The sequence below is a fragment of the Otolemur garnettii genome, unplaced genomic scaffold (assembly GCF_000181295.1).
Source record: "Otolemur garnettii isolate 467f Iridium unplaced genomic scaffold, OtoGar3 scaffold00019, whole genome shotgun sequence".
In the NCBI taxonomy this organism is placed as follows: Eukaryota; Metazoa; Chordata; class Mammalia; order Primates; family Galagidae; genus Otolemur; species Otolemur garnettii.
In genome coordinates, this window is record NW_003852414.1 from 8,219,368 (window position 1) to 8,239,531 (window position 20,164).

At 40.2% G+C, this 20,164-nt stretch overlaps 1 protein-coding gene and 1 non-coding gene across 2 annotated transcripts in view; both read right to left on the reverse strand.

Annotated features, from left to right (window-relative positions):
• Positions 1-17,481, reverse strand: part of ANKRD26 (ankyrin repeat domain 26) — an 82,923-nt gene extending 65,442 nt beyond the window's left edge. Inside the window, exons 1-5 of the mRNA XM_003786735.3 lie at positions 17,119-17,481; positions 13,926-14,040; positions 13,610-13,783; positions 7,840-7,946; positions 1,894-1,964 (exon numbers count right to left, since the gene is read on the reverse strand). Of these exons, the coding sequence (XP_003786783.1) occupies positions 1,894-1,964; positions 7,840-7,946; positions 13,610-13,783; positions 13,926-14,040; positions 17,119-17,360 (709 nt within the window). The 5' untranslated portion in view covers positions 17,361-17,481. The remainder of the gene's footprint in view (positions 1-1,893; positions 1,965-7,839; positions 7,947-13,609; positions 13,784-13,925; positions 14,041-17,118) is intronic.
• Positions 3,704-3,806, reverse strand: LOC111724151. Its single transcript, XR_002772494.1, has one exon. It is a non-coding gene; the product is annotated as a U6 spliceosomal RNA (small nuclear RNA).
• Positions 17,482-20,164: the final 2,683 nt, after the last annotated feature.

Consider the following 20,164-nt stretch of genomic DNA (forward strand, 5'->3'; position numbering starts at 1 on the left):
ATTCTCTTGTCTCAGCCTCCTGAGTAGCTGGGACTACAGGCGCCCGCCACAACGCCTGGCTACTTTTTTGTTGCAGTTTGCCCGGGGCCGGGTTTGAATCTGCCACCCTCGGTATATGGGGCCGGTGCCCTACTCACTGAGCCACAGGAGGTGCCCGGGTGACAGCAGTTTTAGAGGATTTATTATGTTCCAAGGAGGTAGGCAGTTTGTCATGGAGGTCATGTCTTTTGAAGGTCAACAGCTGAAGAAATCTGACAGGAGATAGACATATTTGTTTCCCTAGTTACAAGGATATTGTTGAATCCTTAGCTTCAACTATTATACTTGGCCTCTAAAACATTTGTTAGTATGCTTGGTGCTCTACAGGCTAAAGCAAATGCTAGTCCTTTGACTTACCATAAAGAAATACCTTTTTCTTTTAATTTCAGGTTAATGTGAGGGTACAAACAACTGAGTCATAATATTTGAATTTGCTATGTAGGGTCCCCCTTGTAGTTATGTCCCACACCCAAAAGGTGTGCCATTCACCCCTACCGTGTGCCCATTAAATGAACCCTCTCCCTAATTTCCCTCCCCATCCCCTAGTTTGAATTGAACTGAGTTTTTCTCCTAGGTGAACATGAATTAGATCGTCTACTGGCTTCATATCAGTATTGAGCACACTGGATATTTTTGTTTTGTTTTGAGACAGAGTTTTATTATGTCACCCTCGGTAGCGCGCCATGGTGTCACAGCTCACAGCAACCTCAAACTCTTGGGCTTAAGCAATTCTCTTGCCTCAGCCTCCCAAGTAGCTGGGATTACAGGTGCCCACCACAACACTTGGCTTTTTTGTTGTTGTTGTTGTTGCAGTTGTCATTGCTGTTTTAGCTGGCTGGGGCCAGGTTCAAACCCACCACCCTTGGTATATGAGGCCAGTGCCCTACCCACCAAGCCACAGGAGCCACCCAATAGATCAATTTTTATAACATGCCCAATTAGTTATCACGTGACTATTAAAGAAATCAACATACTAATTGATTCTTTTTCCTATGTATGCAAAAATGTCTTACAGGATTTTAGAGACCAAAATTAAAGTATTTTTCCCCAGATAATATTGTTGAGACTATAAATTGCCTACAACTAATTTCTTAAATGATTCTAAATTCTAGAGCACTAAGGAAGAAATTAAGAAACAATATCCATTTACATAGTGATTTTTTTTATTTTTTTGAGAAAGAGTCTCCCTCTATCACCCCAGCTACAGAGCAGTGGCATCATCACAGCTCACTGCAACATCAAACTCCTGGGCTCAACTGATCCTCCTACCTCGGCTTCCTATGTAGTTGGTATTATAGGTATGTGTACTACCACACTAGCTAATTTATTTCTATTTTTTGGTGGAGACAGGGTCTCACTCTTGCTCTGGCTGGTCTTGAACTCCTAACCTCAAGCAGTCCTCCTGCGTTAGTCTCCAAAAAGTGCTAGGATTACAGACATAAGCCATCACACCCAGCCCTACACAATGATTTTTTTGTTTGTTTGTTTGAGACAAGAGTCTCAAGCTGTTGCCCTAAGTAGAGTCCCATGGTGTCATAGCTGACAGCAACCTCCAACTCTTGGGCTCAAGTGATTCTCGTTTTTTTCTATTTTTAGTAGAGACAGAGTCTCACTTTTTGCTCAGGCTGGTCTCAAACCCATGAGTTCAAGCTATCAGCCTCGGCCTCCCAGAATGCTAGGATTACAAGCATAAGCCACTGTGCCCAGCCACACAATGATTTTTTTAACTGCTCTTTTGTGATTAGAAGAAACTTCCTTACTCTTCCTTTTTTATTTATGGCAAGAGTAATTCGCTATCTAAGAGTAATTCACCAAGATAGAGAATACCAAGAGTAATTCACATCAAAGTCTTACCTGAATTGCTATTTTGAGAAGGATTTTCGGGTATCTTTTCTTCTTTATATTCAGAAATTAGTTGGCGACTGCTATGAAAAAAGATAAAATAAATAAAATTAACACTTTACTACTAATATGAAAAACACTTACCAAATCTATTAAATTCGTAAAGTATTTCAGACAATTATCAGAGCTAATATAAAAACTTATATAATATAAAAAATTATCTCTAACATTTCAAATTTTTAAACTCTACAGACTTCTTGTTAAACTTCTTTTTAAAATGAAAAAAGGGGCTCAGCGCCTATAGCTCAAGGGGCTAAGGAGCTAACCACATACACCACAGCTGGCAGGTTCAAATCCAGCCCTTGCCTGCCAAACAACAATGACAACTACAACCAAAAACAAAAAGAACAGCTTGGCATTGCGACGGGCACCTGTAGTCCCAGCTAGTTGGGAGGCTGAGGCAAGAGAATCGCTTAAGCCCAGGAGTTGGAGGTTGCTGTGAGCTGTGATGCCAAAGCACTCTTCTCAGGACAACAAGCTTAAGGCTCTGTCCCCAAAAATAATAATAATAATAAACAAATAAATAAATAAAATGCAAAAAAGGTAAAGAGGCCTGCAGGGGTCATGAGTTAGGGACAGTATAGCTCAGTAAATTCACTAAAGTTAGCTTGATATAATGTAAAGTGTCCTGAACTCAGAATAAGTTCCAGCTCTGTAACCAACAGAAATTTGTTCTTAAACAAGTTGCCTCTCGTAGGCTCAATGCCTTCTTAAAGAAAATAAAGATTTCCCTGCCTTATTTCACTAGACTGCTATGATGATTTAACAAAGTAACATTTTTAAAAAGCTCAGAGAAATAGTGAGGCAATGGAATAATCTGTTCCTGAATTTTACTGCTAAAAATATTTTGGAGTCACAAACAAAACCCAGCATGTGTTTTTTATAGGTTCTAATACTCAGTTTTCAGAAATGTTATTAAGTCCTAATTTTAACTATTAGTTATTTTATTCTTTGCACCTTATAATTCTGGGCATCTCAGCTATTTTATAATTTGCAACAAAATTTACTTATAAACGTATTACTTCATTAAACTAGATAACATAATTGTCCCCTACTAATAAGCTACTCAATCACACCAAAGGCAGAAAACTAATACATGTCAATACTGGCTTGGACTACTACTACTCCTCTAGCTACTCAAATTCTGACTGAGGAGATCCTTGTTAGAACTTGCTTAATTTCCATATTTATCTCCAACTGATGTGGAAGACAAAACACTATTCTTATTTTTTTAAGTTCTACACAAGAGATGTAAGATGGCATTTTCTCATGTGCAAGATATGTACTTACAATATATTTGCATGGAATAGCCCATGTGTTACTCAGCTCTGTTTTCATTTGTTTTTTTTTGTTTTTTTTTTTTGAGACAGAGCCTCAAGCTGTCCCCCTGGATAGAGCGCCGTGGCTTCACAGCTCACAGCAACCTCCAACTCCTGGGCTCAAGCAAGTCTCCTGCCTCAGCCTCCCAAGTAGCTGGGACGACAGGCGCCCAGCTATTATTTTGGTTGCAGCCATCATTGTTGTTTGGTGGGCCTGGGCTGGATTTGAACCCACCACCTTAGGTGTATGTGGCTGGCGCCTTAGCCGCTTGAGCCACAGGCACAGAGCCTCTCTGTTTTCATTTCAAAGACCACCTTATAAAATATTTTTATAGTAAAAAAAAAAATCATAATTTCAATATTGGGTATACTTGTTTAACTTTGGCTCAAAATGTTTCCTTGGAACCAGTGAGTAAATAGTCAAATGACATTCAAGCACTGTACAAAGTATGGAATGCTTCACAAGTTTGCATGTCATCCTGGTCTGGAGACCATGCTAACCTTCCCTGTATTGTTCCAATTTTAGTATATGTGCTGCGAAAGCAAGCGCAAAGCCCTGCATTTATACAAGGATACTGACTAAGTCATGGCTTAGCTCTGTTAAATCCAACTAACCTACCTTAGATTCAAGGAATTCTGTTGAATGGCTTCCTGGTGAGATAGACTTTGAAAATATTTCAAAACTTTTAGGTATAGATGCAAGTAGCTTGGGAAATTTTTATTACTAAGAACACAGATCACTTAAGGCGGACAACCCTAAGTTGCCACCCACTACTCTAAGGAAGAAAAATATGGGACCTGCCACTACAAAGGAAAGGGGCTACACAGGATATAAGGAGCCTCTGGTACACATCTGGTAGAAGGGAAGAAAGATCACCACTTTTGCAACATTATTTGAACCTCTCTGTTTAAAAGAATCATAACCTACCACTCTGCGAGGCCAAAGCCAGTGCACTACCTGGGCTCAGGAGTTGGAGACCAGCCTGAGCAAGAGCAAGACCCCATCTCTAAAAATAGCTCAGTGTAGTGGCGGGCACCTGTAGTGCCCAAAAGTTTGAGGTTGCCAGGCAGTGCCTGTGGCTCAAAGGAGTACGGCGCCGGCCCCATATGCCGGAGATGGTAGGTTCAAACCCAGCCCCAGCCAAAAACTGCAAAAAAAAAAAAAGTTTGAGGTTGCCCAAGAATGACACCACTACACTCTACCGAGGGCAACAAAGTGACAATCTATCTCAAAAAAATAAAAGGAATTGTGAGGACCAGATCAGCTCCATTTTGTTGTTTCCACATAAGTTACTGTTCCTGGGCCATGGCCTGCAGGGCCCACCCTATAACCCTCCCCATTCCATTCCTAGTTGCTTAAACCACACCCGCAGGGCCCACCCTGCAACCTTTCTCATTCCTTTCATAGTTACTCAACCAAATAGTACCACCCTGGGCAACAGATAAGTTTCTATTACCTTGAAATACAGGTAACCAGGTTGCACCAACTCTAGCCCCCGGTTAAGGGACCCTCCACCCCTTACCTGTACCAATCCAAATTCACCTTTACTAATGAAATCACCAACCACCAATGAAAAGTGTACTCGTATCCGACCCTACCCCTCTTGCTTTCTGTACCCCATAAAAACTGCCTTCACCCTGAGTTCGGGGCTCGTCCTCGGCTTGCATGCCAGGAGAGTCCAGGCCCGGGGCCCCGGGGCTTCCCGGGTCTGTAATAAATCTCATCTTATGCCCTTTACATCAGAGCGAGTCTCGAGTTTGTCGGTTGGGGTTAATTTGGGAGGCTTTCTCGGACCCAACAGAATCATGACTAATATTTACTAGAGAAAAGACAAAGGGCCTCAAAACATAATTTCCCATGAAGGTCTAGGTTAAGTCTAAGTTGAGATGTGGCTCCACGTGAGGTTTTCAGTCACTTTGCTCACTATGTGTGTGGCTAAAGTGAAGAGGCCCAACTGCCAGAACAAGGTGCTGGTGCTTTGGGAGCAGTGGCTGAGCATATAAGCATCTTATGTATGTGAACTAAAAAACACTATAACTCTAAAGTCGAAGACTAAGGGATCTAAATCAGTAAGGACATCATGATAGCAAAGGTCAATCATTACCACACTGCAGGACCACTTTCAATAATAATGCAGCAATACAATCAACAGAAACAAAAGAATGATCAGAATGTCCTTTTTCCTCTCTCTTGACTTGTTAAAGAAGACTGTCTTCCTGGGACTTTAAGGAATCCCTTAGGTTCTTGAAAAATTCAAGGAAATGTATATAGGAGACAGCTCTCAGGGGCTAATACAAGATTTTCTACTAAAATCTTGTCTACTAAGGTAGACATTTCAAGACCCCAATAACTAATTACAAAAATCAAAGATCTGACACTATTTTCATCAAGAGGTTATACTTGGAATGAAATGAACAATGTTGAGATCCCAAAGAATAAAACTTTCAAAAGTCCTGGCTCAGTGCCTGTGGCTCAAACAGCTAAGGCACCAGCCACATACACCTGAGCTGGTGGATTCGAATCCAGCCCGGGCCCACCAAACAACAATGATGGCTGCAACCAAAAAATAGTTGGGCATTGGGCTGCAACCAAAAAAGAGGCAGGCACCTGTAGTCCCAGCTACTTGGGAGGCAGAGGCAGGAGAATCGCTTGAGCCCAGGAGTTGGAGGTTGCTATGAGCTATGATCCCACAGCACTCTTCCTAGGGTAACAGCTTGAGGCTCTGTCTCAAAAAAAAAAAAAAAAAAAAAAGTTTTAAAAGTCCTGAGTTTAAAAAATCCTATATCCATTGCTACTTTTTAACAAGTCTAGCCTTTTGCTGGATTTCTGGCTGATAAAGTAGACTCATTCACTGCCATTCCAAAACTACCTGTACCAAACTATGAAATCGCCAATGATGTGTAAATGATATAGGTGTAATTATTTTAAACCTCAATTTAGTGTTAACTAGCTTTTAATGTAGACACTTATGTATTAAAAGTATCAGCAACAACAAATTCTTTAGTAGCCCATCCATAGACATCTTAAGAAAAGACATCAACACATAGTACTTTGAAGAAGAAACCTAACTATATTTGATAATTCATAATGTACAGCAAGCATAAAGCACTGTTCTAAAGTAACTGAAGAGAAATAATTTCACCTTTAAGTTACTTTAATTATTTAAACAGCTAATTCAATATTCTTTACCAATTTAACATCTTGCTTGTGTGACCACTTAACATGTATTAACAACCTAGGTGATCTTAGGTGCTCAAGTGTTTATCTTTGTAAATTATTGCAAAGATTAAAAGGAAGAGTCAAAAAGGAACCCTCCTGTCCCACTGGGTTTTACCCAGTAGAAGTTGATAGGCAAGAAACTATGCAGAGGTCACTTATCTAAAAGTAGGCAAAGATTCAAGTAAAGAATGATGCATTTCTTCCTTTGTCTGATATAATGTACTGAAATTCAAAGTTAGCTAGAGGTCAGATTAGAAGCCTACCTGCAGGCTTTAAACAGTAACATTAATAATAATGGTAATAACAATAGTTTTCATACTTTCAGTTAATGCTGATAGACATGTGCCAGGCACTGAATTAATGCTATGTATATAATCTCCCACACAATGACCCTTAAATGATATATTACTATCCTTATTATATTAGAAAACATATTTGGTGATGAGTAATGTTCCCAAGATCACACAGTTAGCAGAAGAGAAAGCTAGGAATTCTACCCAGTCTTAAAGAATTTTTTTTTTTTTTGAGACAGAGTCTCACTACATCCCCCTCAGTAGAGTGCTATAATGTCACAGCTCGCAGCAAGCTCACTCTTGGGCTTAAGCAATTCTCTTGCCTCAGCCCCCCAAGTAGCTAGGACTACAGATGCCCACCACAATGGTGGCTATTTTTTGTTGCAGTTGTCAATGCTGTTTAGCTGAGCCGGGCTGGGTTTGAACCCACCGGCCTCAATGTATGTGGCTGGCACGGTAACCACTGTGCTATGGGCACTGAGCCCAGTGTTTTAGAATTTAAAACCTATGCCTCTTCTCTTTATCACCCTCATGCATCTTGTCTTCAATAAAGGAAAAGTTTACCCAATTAAAGTTTATCCAATTAAGTCATTTAGAACACAAATACTCTTCAAAGAAAGCAACTTAAAAAGTCATTCAAAAGACAGAATGATTTTCAACTCCTATTTATGAAGAAAAACTACAAAGAAGCATAAGTTAGAAAAATACTAAAAAAGTTTAGAAGTTCAACATTGAGTCATAAAGTAAACTAAAAGTTAAAGTCCATACTTTATAAAATTAAAAAAGCTAATATGAAACTCTTTTAGCTAATAAAAAATCAAAAAAATCAGATTACAAATAACCATCTGTCAATATTAAAAAAAAAGATGAATCCTGCTATACACTGTCATGCTGCCCAGTCCAAGTAACTGCTTTTCTACCTAAGAATGATTTGTGTTAATATTTTTCACTATATCCTAATATGTAAGCATTAATCTTATTAATCTAATATTTCTGATTTGAATGACTATTATCCCACTAGAGCAAAAATCAGGTTTAAAAAACAAATGGGAACTAACTACTGTACCTTTTCAATTTATCAATTTCATTTACACGTCCTTTGTTCTGTACTAAAAATTCCACCATTTTCTGTTTTTTTCCATTTACAGCAAGCAAAACTGGTGTGAGTTCAGCCTGTAAAGAATGAAAATAATTTATAGTTCACAAAATTAAATTTTTCCCAACTGCACTGAAAAACTTTCTATGTGTATAAGAGGTTATACAAATAAGTTCATGAGTTAATCCTAGAAAAAGTGCTACATACCTCATTGCTGAATATCATGATGGTCACCTTCAGGGTACTCTCCTTGAGAAGTTATGCACCAATGTTAGTGCCTAGTGCACCCTTCAAAGCAATTTTGGAACTCTTTTTCTGGAACGGCTATCAGAGCTGTAACCATATGAGGCCTGACAATTAAGTTTGCAAACTCATCCTAGAAAAAGTGCTACTTACCTCATGAGGAAATATCACTACAGTGACCTTTGAAGTATTCCCCATGGCTATCTGGTGACCACAGTGATATTCAGCAATGAGGTATGTAGCACTTTTTTTTAGTATCAGTTCATGAACTTAAATGTCCAACCTCGTAAGGGCCTATGAACAAACTTGTAGGAAATAAATAATATGGGAAGCAAATAAAAAGCAGTCCTTTCCTTTACACCCTTCTGTGCTCTCCCATGCACTGCTCCTTCCCTTGGAAACACATCTCCTTTGTCTCACAACATTAACTCTTGTCACCTCCAAAATTCACTTCAAGTTCTAAGACTCTGCTTCTAACACAGCATTTATCATGACATAACATAATGACTTTATTGTTTCCGATCTCAACCAGGCGCTTCTTAAGTTCAGGGAGCTGTATCTTTTCTTTTTTTTTTTAAGAGACATAGTCTCACTTTGTCACCCTTGATAGAGTGCTGTGGCATCACAGCTTACAGCAACCTCCAGCCCTTGGGCTTAGGCGATTCTATTGCCTCAGCCTCCTGAGCAGCTGGGACTACGGGCACCCACCACAACGCCTGGCTACTTTTTCTTTTTTGTTGCAGTTTGGCAGGGCCGGGTTTGAACCTGCCACCATTGGTATATGGGGCTGGCACCCACTCACTGAGCCACAGGCACCACCCAGGGAGCTATATCTTTTCTCTCTGTAGCCCCAAACCCTAAGACACAGTAGTAAACGTTTAAAGTATTAAAGCATTCAAGTATTTTTATTGAATTAATGATCTAAATCATTATCTCTAGAGCAGTATTTCTTAAGCTATATTCCAAAGAACATTTACTTTAACAGAAGTTGAGGACTATATACCAACAGAAAGATTTCATGATCATCTGTGTTTGGGAAATATTACACAACTGTGCCTTCTATGTCCAGTATTAAAGAAATCTCTTAAACTGTGCCTAATCCGTATTTGGCAACACTTTTTTTGTTGCAAACATTTGCAGAATTAGGGTTTCAGGAATATATGTTTTTTTTTTTCTTTTCTTCTTTTTACAGGGATATAGTTTTAAGAGCTTTCCAGTAAAGGTGGAGGTTTCTTCTAGATAATACAAACTTGCTTGATTCACTCCTGTCAAAAGTATGAGGATCCTAGTTGCCAATGTGCTTTGGAGCACTCCTTGTCCAAAGGGATCTCCAAGGAAATGGGCTCTGAATTAAAAGAGACAAACTTCAAATGAACTTGTATCACTTATTACTAAATGGGTTGTGGGTTTTCTCCTATTGTAAGATCATAAATTTTATTCTTAACTATTTTCGAAGTTCAGTATGAAATTTTATTCTCAATTATAATGACAACCCTGGGACCCAAATGTGTATCTTTTTTTTTTTTTTAAGACAGAGTCCCACTTTGTCACGCTCTGTAGAGTACCATGGCATAATAGCTCACAGCAACCTCACACTCTTGGTCTTAAGTGATTCTCTTGTGTCAGCCTCCCAAGCAGCTAGGACTACAAGCGCCTACCACAATGCCTAGCTATTTTTAGAAACAGGGTCTCGCTCTAGTTCAGACTGGTCTTGAACCTGTGAACTCAGGCAATCCCCCTGCCTCAGCCTCCCAGAGTGCTAGAATTACAAGCATGAGCCACTGCACCCAGCCCTGTCTCTGCCTTTTTTAATCCATTTTTATTCTGGTTTCCATTTTGATTGCTAAAGTCTTTTTTTTATTTTAGGCAAAATACGAATCAGAAATAAAAATAAAAAGGCTCATCAGTAATACTTCTAATACTGAACTGTATAGATTATTTTTAGCATAATGAGAGCCATTACATCACTTATATTTCTAAGAGAAAAATGCTAAGGTGAAAAATACAATGTTGTCTGCAATATGCATAACCTATGCAAATATAACCATGAGTGACCTAATAAAGCTCAATGTCTCTAACACATTCTAATGGGAAGATGATGTATACATATAAAGAAAGAGTTTTTTAAAAACCAACTTCTAGGCTGGGTGTGGTGGCTCACCCTGTAATCCTAGTATTCTGGAAGGCTGAGGTGGGAGGATCCCTTGAAGTCAGGAGTTAGATACCAGCCTGAGCAAGAGTGAGACCCTGTCTCTACTAAAAAATAGAAAACTTAGCTGGGCATTACGGCAGCTGCCTGTAGTCCCAGCTTGCACTGAAGCAGAGGATCACTTGAACTCAGGAGTTTTAGGTGTCTGTGAGCTAAGGTGACTCCATAGCACTCTAGCCTAGGCAAAAGAGTGAGACTCTGACCCCCCCGGGTCCACCCCCCAAAAAACCCAACTTCTAAATTTTAAATTCAACTCCACTACTAAGGACTTAATATAAAACATAAACTATATATCATAAACAAATATAAGCTATCTCGAAAACCTTGAAATCCTTTTCAATACATACTATAAAATAGGAAAGGCTGACAGGGTCAGACTCTATTCACTGAAAGACTACCTATATGCAAATTTCTAAAGATCCTCTGAATGGAGTCAGTGACTGATGTTTGGAAGGTAAAAGGTGTTCTCTAAACTGACAGATACTGCCAATAATAGTCCTTTTAACTTCCCAGCCACGAAGGTAGAGAAAGACAAATAAAAGTCAGGCTAATATTGTTGGAAAGGAGATACTTGAAGGAAGTAGCACATATTAAACTCTAACTCTTTTAATTTAAAATAGAGCAGAGTGGGCTTGGCCCAGGCCCCCCATACAATGACAGCTGCAACCAAAAAATAGCCAGGCCTTGTGGCAGGCACCTATAGTCCCAGCTACTTGGGAGGCGGAGGCAGGAGAATTGCTTGCGCCCAGAAGTTGGAGGTTGCTGTGAGCTGTGATGCTACAGCACTCTACCCAGGACAAGAGCTTAAGGCTCTGTCTCAAAAATAAATAAATAAATAATAAAAATAGCAGAGTGTTCTGGTGGGCACCTGTAGTCCCAGCTACTTGAGAGACTGAGGCAAGAGGATCAGATCACTTGAGCCCAGGAGTTTGAGGTTGCTGTGGGCTATGAGGCCATGGCACTCTACCAAGGGTGACAAAGTGAGACTCTGTCTCAAAAAAAGCCTGTGGCTCAGTGAGTAGGGCACCAGCCCCAAATACTGAGGGTAGCAGGTTCAAACCTGGCCCCATCCAAACTGCAACAACAACAAAAAAGTAGCTGGGAATTGTGGCGGGCACCTGTGGTCCCCACTACTTGGGAGGCTCAGGCAAGAGAATCATTTTAAGCCCAAGACCTGGAGGTTGTCATGAGCTGTGTGACGCTTCAGCCGGCACTCTACTGAGGGCGATAAAATAAGACTCTGTCTCTACAAAAATAAAATAAAATAAAAATAAAAAATAAATATTTGTTGATTTTAAGATATGGGAATGCATATATATTACACGTATCTTCTCAGTAGTACTGAGGAATGCATTAACCAGGACTGCATTAGAATATCAAAAACTTTTTTTCTTGTTGGTGTTAAAGACTAGGTCTCATTATGTTGTAAAGCTAGAGTCGAACTCCTGGGCTCAGTCAATCCTCCCAACTCAGCTTCCTGAGTAGCTGGGACTATAAGTACATGCCATTATGCCCAGCTTTGAGGAAAGATTAATATTTTTAAATATACTTGTCTAGACTCTTATTAGACACATTAAATCAAAATCTTCAGAGGAGGGTCTAGATTTGTAAATTTTTTTATGCTGTTAATTTCCCCAGGTCAGTATGATGTACAATTCTACTTGACAACTAGTGTGGTACACAATCACTTCAGTCTCGTATCTCACTAAATCACCAATTCCCTTTATCATTTGTGGATTTAGCCAAAAAGAGGAAAAAGTAAGAAATGGAGTCATTTATTAAAAGCTCCACTTAATTTTCTAGGGAAGGGGGAGGATGGGGATAGTAAATTCAAACATCAGCTTTATTTTGCTACTTACAAGTTCCTTATCTCCCACATTCCCATCAAGACATTTGATATTTGACAGCAGAGTTTAGACTCTTATGTAAATGGCTATTTCTGCCAGAATAGGATAATAAGTCAGTTAATTATTTGTTCTTCCCTCTTGTTTCTCATTTTATTACCACCTACTCACTGCCAATCTGGTTTGTTCAGAGTCCTCCTAAAATTGATCCCTACGCAAGATCACCACTAAATCACTCTTTCCCAAACTGAGAATGATGATCCCCAAAACTAAAGAGAACCCTGTCTAATCATATAAACATGTAAAAAAAAAAACCAAAAAACAAAAAACTTCTTGGTATTTTCCCTCAATTACCTAACTTCCAAATTTGCCTGCATGTTTCTGATTACTCTGTTTTTCCCTCTCCATTTTTTCCTCTTAAGTCTTGCTACTTAGAGATAAATCCCTTTCAAAAAAACAAATTTTGGGGCAGCGCCTGTGGTTCATTGGGTAGGGCTCCAGACCCATACACCAAGGGTGGAGGGTTCAAACCTGACCCCAGCCAAACTGCAACAACAAAAAAAATAGCCGGGCCTTGTGGCAGGCGCCTGTAGTCCCAGCTACTCAGGAGGCTGAGGCAAGAGAATTGCCTAAGCCCAGGAGTTGGAGGTTGCTATGAGCTGTGTGATCCCATGGCACTCTACTGAGGGTGACAAAGTGAGACTCTGTCTCTACAAAAAAAGAGAAAAATCAATTTTGTTTAGAACCTATCAATAGCAGCAAGATCTCCATATTTTTCTAAAATGTTTTTATTTCGTTTGGGTTTCAAAATAAAGCCTATAGCCAGGGAAAACTTTGCTTTCCATTTGTTGTTTTACACAAAGAGTAGGGAGGAAAAAAAGCTGGTGGGTAAAAAGTATTTGGGAAAAAAAAGTTTCACCTTTAAAAAAATTCAATGTTTCTGCAAATATTTACTATAAATGCACAAAAGAAAGCTGTACCCTCTAATGCCTCTTTTTTTGTTTTTTGGAAACAGAGTCTCACTATATTGTCCTGGGTACAGGGCCATGGTTTCACAGATCACAGCAACCTGAAACTCTTGGGCTTAAGCAACTGTCTTCCCTCAGCCTTCCAAGTAGCTGAGACTACAGGCGCCCAACACAACACCCAGCTATTTTGTTATTGCTGCAGTTGTCATTGTTGTTTTAGCTGGCCCAGGCTGGGTTCGAACCCACCAACTTCAGTGTATGTGGCTGATGCTGTAACCACTGTGCTACAAGCACCAAGCTCTAATGTCGCTTTTAAAGTATCAATGTTAGAAGTTAAATTTTAAACAAAGTTTTTTGAAAATATTTTTGTTCAGGGAATGTTTAAACTTCCCAATATGGAAAATTGATCTTTACTTTTGAAATGTCAAAACAAATGCATTTCAAATGTTTTGAAAGTAAAGCTGGCTGATTTATACCTTGTTCTTCACTTCAATATTTGCTCTGTGTGAAAGCAGTTTTGCTGTTATTGGTATATTTTCATTATAGACAGCATAGTGCAGAGCAGTGTTGCCATGGACATCTGTAAGATTTGGATCCGCACCATGTTCTAGCAGAATAGTCGCACATTCTTCTTCCTGGCATTGTACGGCCTGTTGGTATTGAACCAAGAAATAGATGGTAAATTCTAGGAATTCAAAATAAACATTCCAAAAATTTCACCATCTAGTTATATTTAAAGGAGATAAATTCATTTTTATTCTATGTATTTAAATCAAATCCATCTCCATATACCTTCATCAGAGCTGTCCTGTTCTCACTGTCACACATGTTAAGCTGGCATTTTCTGTCCACCAAGAGAGTCACCACCTCTGAATGGCCACTGGCACAGGCCAAATGCAGAGCAGTCCTATGAAAGAGAAAGGATACATTAGGAAATTGTAGTGTGCTACCTCATAACATATGGTTATTTATGTAATTGTAAACATCAAGTAGCGTGTATTCTTCTGCTTTCAAAACAAATATTTAATTTTCATCTAAAGAAAGTAAAATACTTTTTAGCTGTTATTACCACATTAGTAAAAGACTAGGCTATGTTAACAGAAAGAGCTTAGCCTTTGGACTCAGTTCAAAATAAGTTTGGATCCTACTTTTTTTTTTTTTTTTTGAGACAGAGTCTCACTATGTCGTCCTCGGTAGAGAACTATGGCATCACAGTTCATGGCAACCTCAAACTCTTGGGCTTAAGCGATTCTCTCGCCTCAGCCTCCCAAGTAGCTGGGACTACAGAAGCCTGCCAAAATGCCCAGCTATTTTTGTTGTTGTTGTTCTAGTTGTCATTGTTGTTTAGCAGGCCTAGGCTGGGTTCGAACCCGCCAGCCGCAGTGTATGTGACCAGCACCCTACCCACTGAGCTATGGGCGCAGAGCCTAGATCCTATTTTAAGCTTTGTCACTTACTAGCTATTGCTCAGCCTTTCTGTGCCTCAAGTTCCTCATCAACAAAATGAAGACAAAAATAGTAGTGGTCCCACAGAACATCATTACTGATGTTTTAATGAGAATCTTTGCAAAGTATTTAAAACAGTTCTTAGCACAAAAAACAGTTGAGTAATTGTTAAATATTATAACTATTACTACTATTTAACAAAAGTAATATGCTAATTAAGTTAAATAATACAATTATACCTATTTTGCACTATGTTTTAAAGATTGGAGACAACACTTTTACTGATTCTAAGATGCCCACATTCTCACATTTTAACATCTCTAATGTAAGAAAGCCACTTGTAATTTATGACTTACTAAAACTATAATTGGCAACATTTAAAAATTCTCTTATTGATACACAAAATAATGGGGCATCATACAATCCATGGTGCCTAACATTACATGAAATACAGCATATATAACAGTTCCATAGCAGTCCTAGTCACTGCCATTTAAATAAATTTTAGTATTTAAAAGTACTATGGCAATTTTGATATGAGGACAATTAATGACAAGGGGAAGGGGTGAGCAGAGAGAGGAAGGAGGAGGGAGGAGTGGAGAGGGGAATAGCAGAGAGAGGGAAAGAGGGAGGGGGGTGGCGCCTGTAGCTCAGTGGGTAGGGCATGAGCCACATACACTGAGGCTGGCAGGTTTGAACCTGGCCCAGGCCAGCTAAAATAACACTGACAACTGCAACAACAATAACAAAAATAGCCGGGCATTGTGGTGGGCACCTGTAGTCCCAACTACTTGGGAAGCTGAAGCAAGAGAATCGCTTGAGCCCAAGAGTTTGAGGTTGCTGTGAGCTATGACACCATGACACTCTACCCAAGGCAACAGCTTGAGACTCTGTCTCAAAAAAAAAAAAAAAATACTTTTGTTTGAAAGGAGACAGGAAAACCTTCACTTGAGGCTGAGTCCTAATGTTCCAATTTCAAATCTCTCAAGCTGCTTGGGCTGGGCAGGGAAACGTGAAGTTATCAAGAATGGAAGGCTCCTAAGAGATAGGTGAACATGTCTGCTACAGAATAAGTATTCATGTTATGTTTGATGAATTGAATTAAGTAAACTGAAAAAATGGATACATACAATTCATAAGTTCAATATTTCTAAAGAAAACTCTTATAAACTAATACTTTTACAATAGTAATAATCATTTATATTTCCTGTTTTTAATTTTCATAGGGACACTAAAATGATTAATTTTTAATTGTTTACATATATAGTACAGCTATATATTATAAAAATATGCATATAATGAAATGTATACATAATAATATCTACAAGCACAGATAGGATTCCCTTTACTTCTGGATGGAAAGCTGGCAGAGGATACCAATCGACAAAAATAATTTTAAAAATTATTAGAAAGTGAGAAATTATTTTTACCTGTGCAAGCTTCATATTTCTACTCTTCCCAAGGATTACTTCATTAATAATTTTACTAGATGGGCGGTAACTGTTGCTCAGTGGGCAGGGTGCCAGCCCCATATAGGAGGGTGGGGGGTTCAAACCCGGCCCCAGCCAGACTGCAACAAAAAAATAGCTGGGCATTGTGGCGGCCATCTGTAGTCCCAGCTATTCAGGAGGCTAAGGCAAAAGAATCGCCTAAGCCCAGGAGTTGGGAGTTGTTGTGAGCTGTGTGACTCCACGGTACTCTACCCAGGGCAATAAAGTGAGACCCTGTCTCTACTAAAAAATAAAATAACAATTTTACTGGACCTTTTATAAATGTTTATTGCAGAAATCAGATAAGAAAAAAATTCACTTATTTATACAAATGTCTGGAAATAACATAAAAATCACATTTTGTACATATTTTTGTCATGTTGGCTAACATGACACAGTCATGTGTCTGTGTATAATCAAACTGATTTTTTTCTCATTTGATACACTAGAGTACATATTCACATATCATTCACTTATGTATCTATGCCACTTTTTTTTTTAGAGACAGTGAGGACTTCCTTTTTTTTTTTTTTTTTAAGAATATGCCACCTGCAATCCTAGCACTCTGAGAGGCGGAGGCGGGTAGATCGCCAGAGCTCAGGAGTTTGAGAACAGCCTGCGTAAGAGCAAGAACCTGTCTTTACTGAAACAGAAAAATTAGCTGGGCGTTTTAGTGAGCACCTGCCTTCATAGCTACTCTTGAGGCGAGAGAATCGCTGAGCCCGGGTGTTTGAGGCTGCACTGAACTAGGATGACGCCAAGGCACTCTAGCCTGGGCCACAGGCCAGACTCTTATCTCAAAAAAGAGGGGTTGCGGCTTGGATTATGAGTACATGGGAAAGCAGCTAAAATTCTGGTTTTGTTTTGCTGCTCATCAAAGACAGCCTGAGTGCTCTACCCTTTCCTTGAAGGCTTCCACGTCCTAGGCGCTGAGGAGCCTGTGGAGGGAAGGTGACAGAGGGCTCCGACTGCCCCGGCCGATCCTAGGAAGAGGGGCTTCTCCCACCTCATCACCGCCACCCGGCAACCCTGCTCGCAGTTCCCATTACCTGCCCATCTTGTCTCTGTCATTCAAGCCACTTTTCCTGAGCAGAAGGATCTGCTGCACTTTCGCCACTTGCCCCAGGCTGGCAGCTTTGTGAATCTTGCCGAGATCTCTGTCTCGGAGGTGGTACCCGGGCTGTGAGTAGACGCTGTTGCCATGCTCACAGCCTACACCCGCGCCAGTCCTCCGCCGGCCGGGGAAGGAGGCCAAGGGCGACTCGCCCTTCTTGCTGAAAATCTTCCTCATCCTTCAGAGACACTTCATGTCCTCCTCGGATTTCAGCTTTCGGCCGCTTCCAGAGCCCACTACTAACAGGTCAACCCTGTTTGGCCACTATCTTCAGCAAGGAAACTCCGCGGTTTCCAATCTCTCAGAGCCCCAGACGTAGCCGCCAAAGCCGCTAATCTAAAGTGCGCCTGCGCGCCTCAGAAAGCAGCGTCACTGCGCGTGCGCAAGAGAGCCTGGAGCGAAAAGGTGGTCATCGCGCATGTGCAAAGCCCGAGGGCTGCAAATCTCTGCCAGTGGTGAAACCAGCGTTGGCTTTGGTGGAATGTTGGCGGGAATTGTCCTAAGAGTTCGGGTCGTCTGCGAAAGGAGGATTCGCCCCAGTGGGAAAGCAGTCTTTACTGGGTAGGAGTAGCATGGAGCTTTAAAAGATTAAAGGCCTCATCCTCCTAAAAAAATGCTTCCAAGAAATTCTCTTAAATCTCCTTTTCCCTCAGTTTATTCCTATTATCCATCCCCGATGGTCTCCACAAGACTTTAGCAGATGCAGCCGCGGAAGGCTGCTGTGGTGGTTTCAGGCAGGCCCCCGCCTGCCAAACAACAATGACAACTGCAACCAAAAAATAGCCGTGGGTTGTGGCGGGCACCTGTAGTCCCGGCTACTTGGGAGGCTGAGGCCAGAGAATCACTTAAGCCTAAGAGTTGGAGGTAACTGTTGAGCTGTGACGCCGTAGCACTCTACCGAGGGTGACATAGTGAGAATCTGTCTCAAAAAAAAAAAAAAAAAAAAAAGAGCTCTACTCCCTCAGTGAACAGCTGTGACTAGGAACTTCCCAACTGTTTTTCAGTTTTTAAGAAACTGCTTTTAACTTTGCTAAAAAGGAGACAACCTGGCTAGAATAATAGAAAGACCAATGAAAACATGCAAAGGTCCTAAGATCTGCTGTCAGGATTTCTGTGGTATATAGTTAGGGAATGCGCTTGTGAACCCCAAAATGTCAATTGTGATGGAAATAAACCAGGGCTTCATGAAAGGCTGCATTGTGGTAATTAGTGCCCAGTGGTCTTTGATCTCCCCAAGGGAGACCTTCATAGCATCAGGATAAGATATACAGTGTGTGACAAGGGTTCTGGACTAAAAATGAAGAGCCTTGTATATGATTCCCAGCTCCGTGGCTTGGATGAAAACCTTCAACTTTCCAAGCCACGGTTATCCCTTCTAAAAGACCTTCAAGGTTCATCTGTTCAAGCTCTAAAATTCTATATACATATAATTCAAAGAGTCTCAAATACCTGTGCACAGCTAGCCATTCACCTTACACATATGGTACCCATATTAACGTATGATGTGTAAAAACCCCAGACCAAAAAAAAAAAAAAAAATCCAGGGCACATGGTCTGGCTATAAGACAGATTTCTTTGAAATCTGAACTGTTGCTTATACTACTTTACGTATAGACCTGGGCTATGGTCTGTGACACCATGGCACTCTACTGAGGGTGACATAGTAAGACTCTGTCTCAAAAGAAAAAAAAATGTTCATAACTATTAGGCTGAAAAAACTCAGAATTTACTTTAAAATGACTATAAACAAATATAAAGAGGATTTTAAAATAAAAGTAATAATAATAGATATAGATAACAGGTGAATTTCTGTCATAACAATAACTTTGAATGGATAGCTTTACAACAAGCCTTTTCTAAATCCACTCATTAAATTGCTATAGTAGGAGTGCAATTTCAAAGTAAGTTATTAAGGAAGAAAAGCATTCATTAGAAACTGACGTACTCGGTTCGGCACCTGTGGCTCAAGTGGCTAAGGCACCAGCCACATACACCTAAGGTGGCGGGTTCGAATCCAGCCTGGGCCCAACAAAACAACAATGATGGCTGCAACCAAAAAATAGCCGGGCGTTGTGGTCCCAGCTACTTGGGAGGCTGAGGCAGGACACTCGCTTTAGCCCCGGGGTTGGAGGTTGGGGTGAGCTGTAATGCCACAGCACTCTACCCAGGTATGTAGCTAAAGAAAACTGATGACAATGACTGAATGAACAAAGGATCTCAGTAAGACATACAAAATGTATGAAAAAACCAAAGGGGAATGTGGGAGCTGAAAAATACAATATTTGAAACGAAAAGTTCAGTAGATTGGAGGTGGCAGAAGAAAAACTAGTGAACTTAAAGAAAATCAACAGAATTACTCAACCTGGAGAAGGAAGGAGTAGGGGAGAAAATGAACAAGAGTCTCAGAGTCCAGGCTGTGACGTCAAATGTGCGAACAGATAAGGGGAATCATAGAAGAAAAGAGAGAAAAGGATAAAAAATACATAGTTGAAGAAATAATAGCCAAAAATATCTCAAATTTGATGAAAAAGATTACAGATCCAAGAAGCTAAAAGGAGATTCACACCTAAAAACATCCTAGGCAAACTATTTAAAAACAAGGCCAAGAAAAAAAAATTCGATGGCTGGGCACAGTGGCTCACGCCTATAATCCCAGCATTTAGGAGGCCGAGGTGGGTGGATTGCTTAAGCTCAGGTTCGAGACCAGCCTGAGCCAGAGAGAGACCCAGTCTCTAAAAAACAGCCAGGCATTGTGGAGGATACCTGTAGTCCCAGCTACTTGGGAGGTTGAAGCAAGAGGATCACTTGAACCCAAGAGTCTGAGGTTGCTGTGAGCTAAGACATCAAGGGACTCTACCAAGGGTGACCAAATGAGACTCTATCTCAAAAAAAAAAAAAAAAAGTTTTTGAAAGCAAGAAAACTAATCTGTCACATAAACGAGACCAAAAATGATTAGCAGCTGCTTCTCACTAAAAATAAT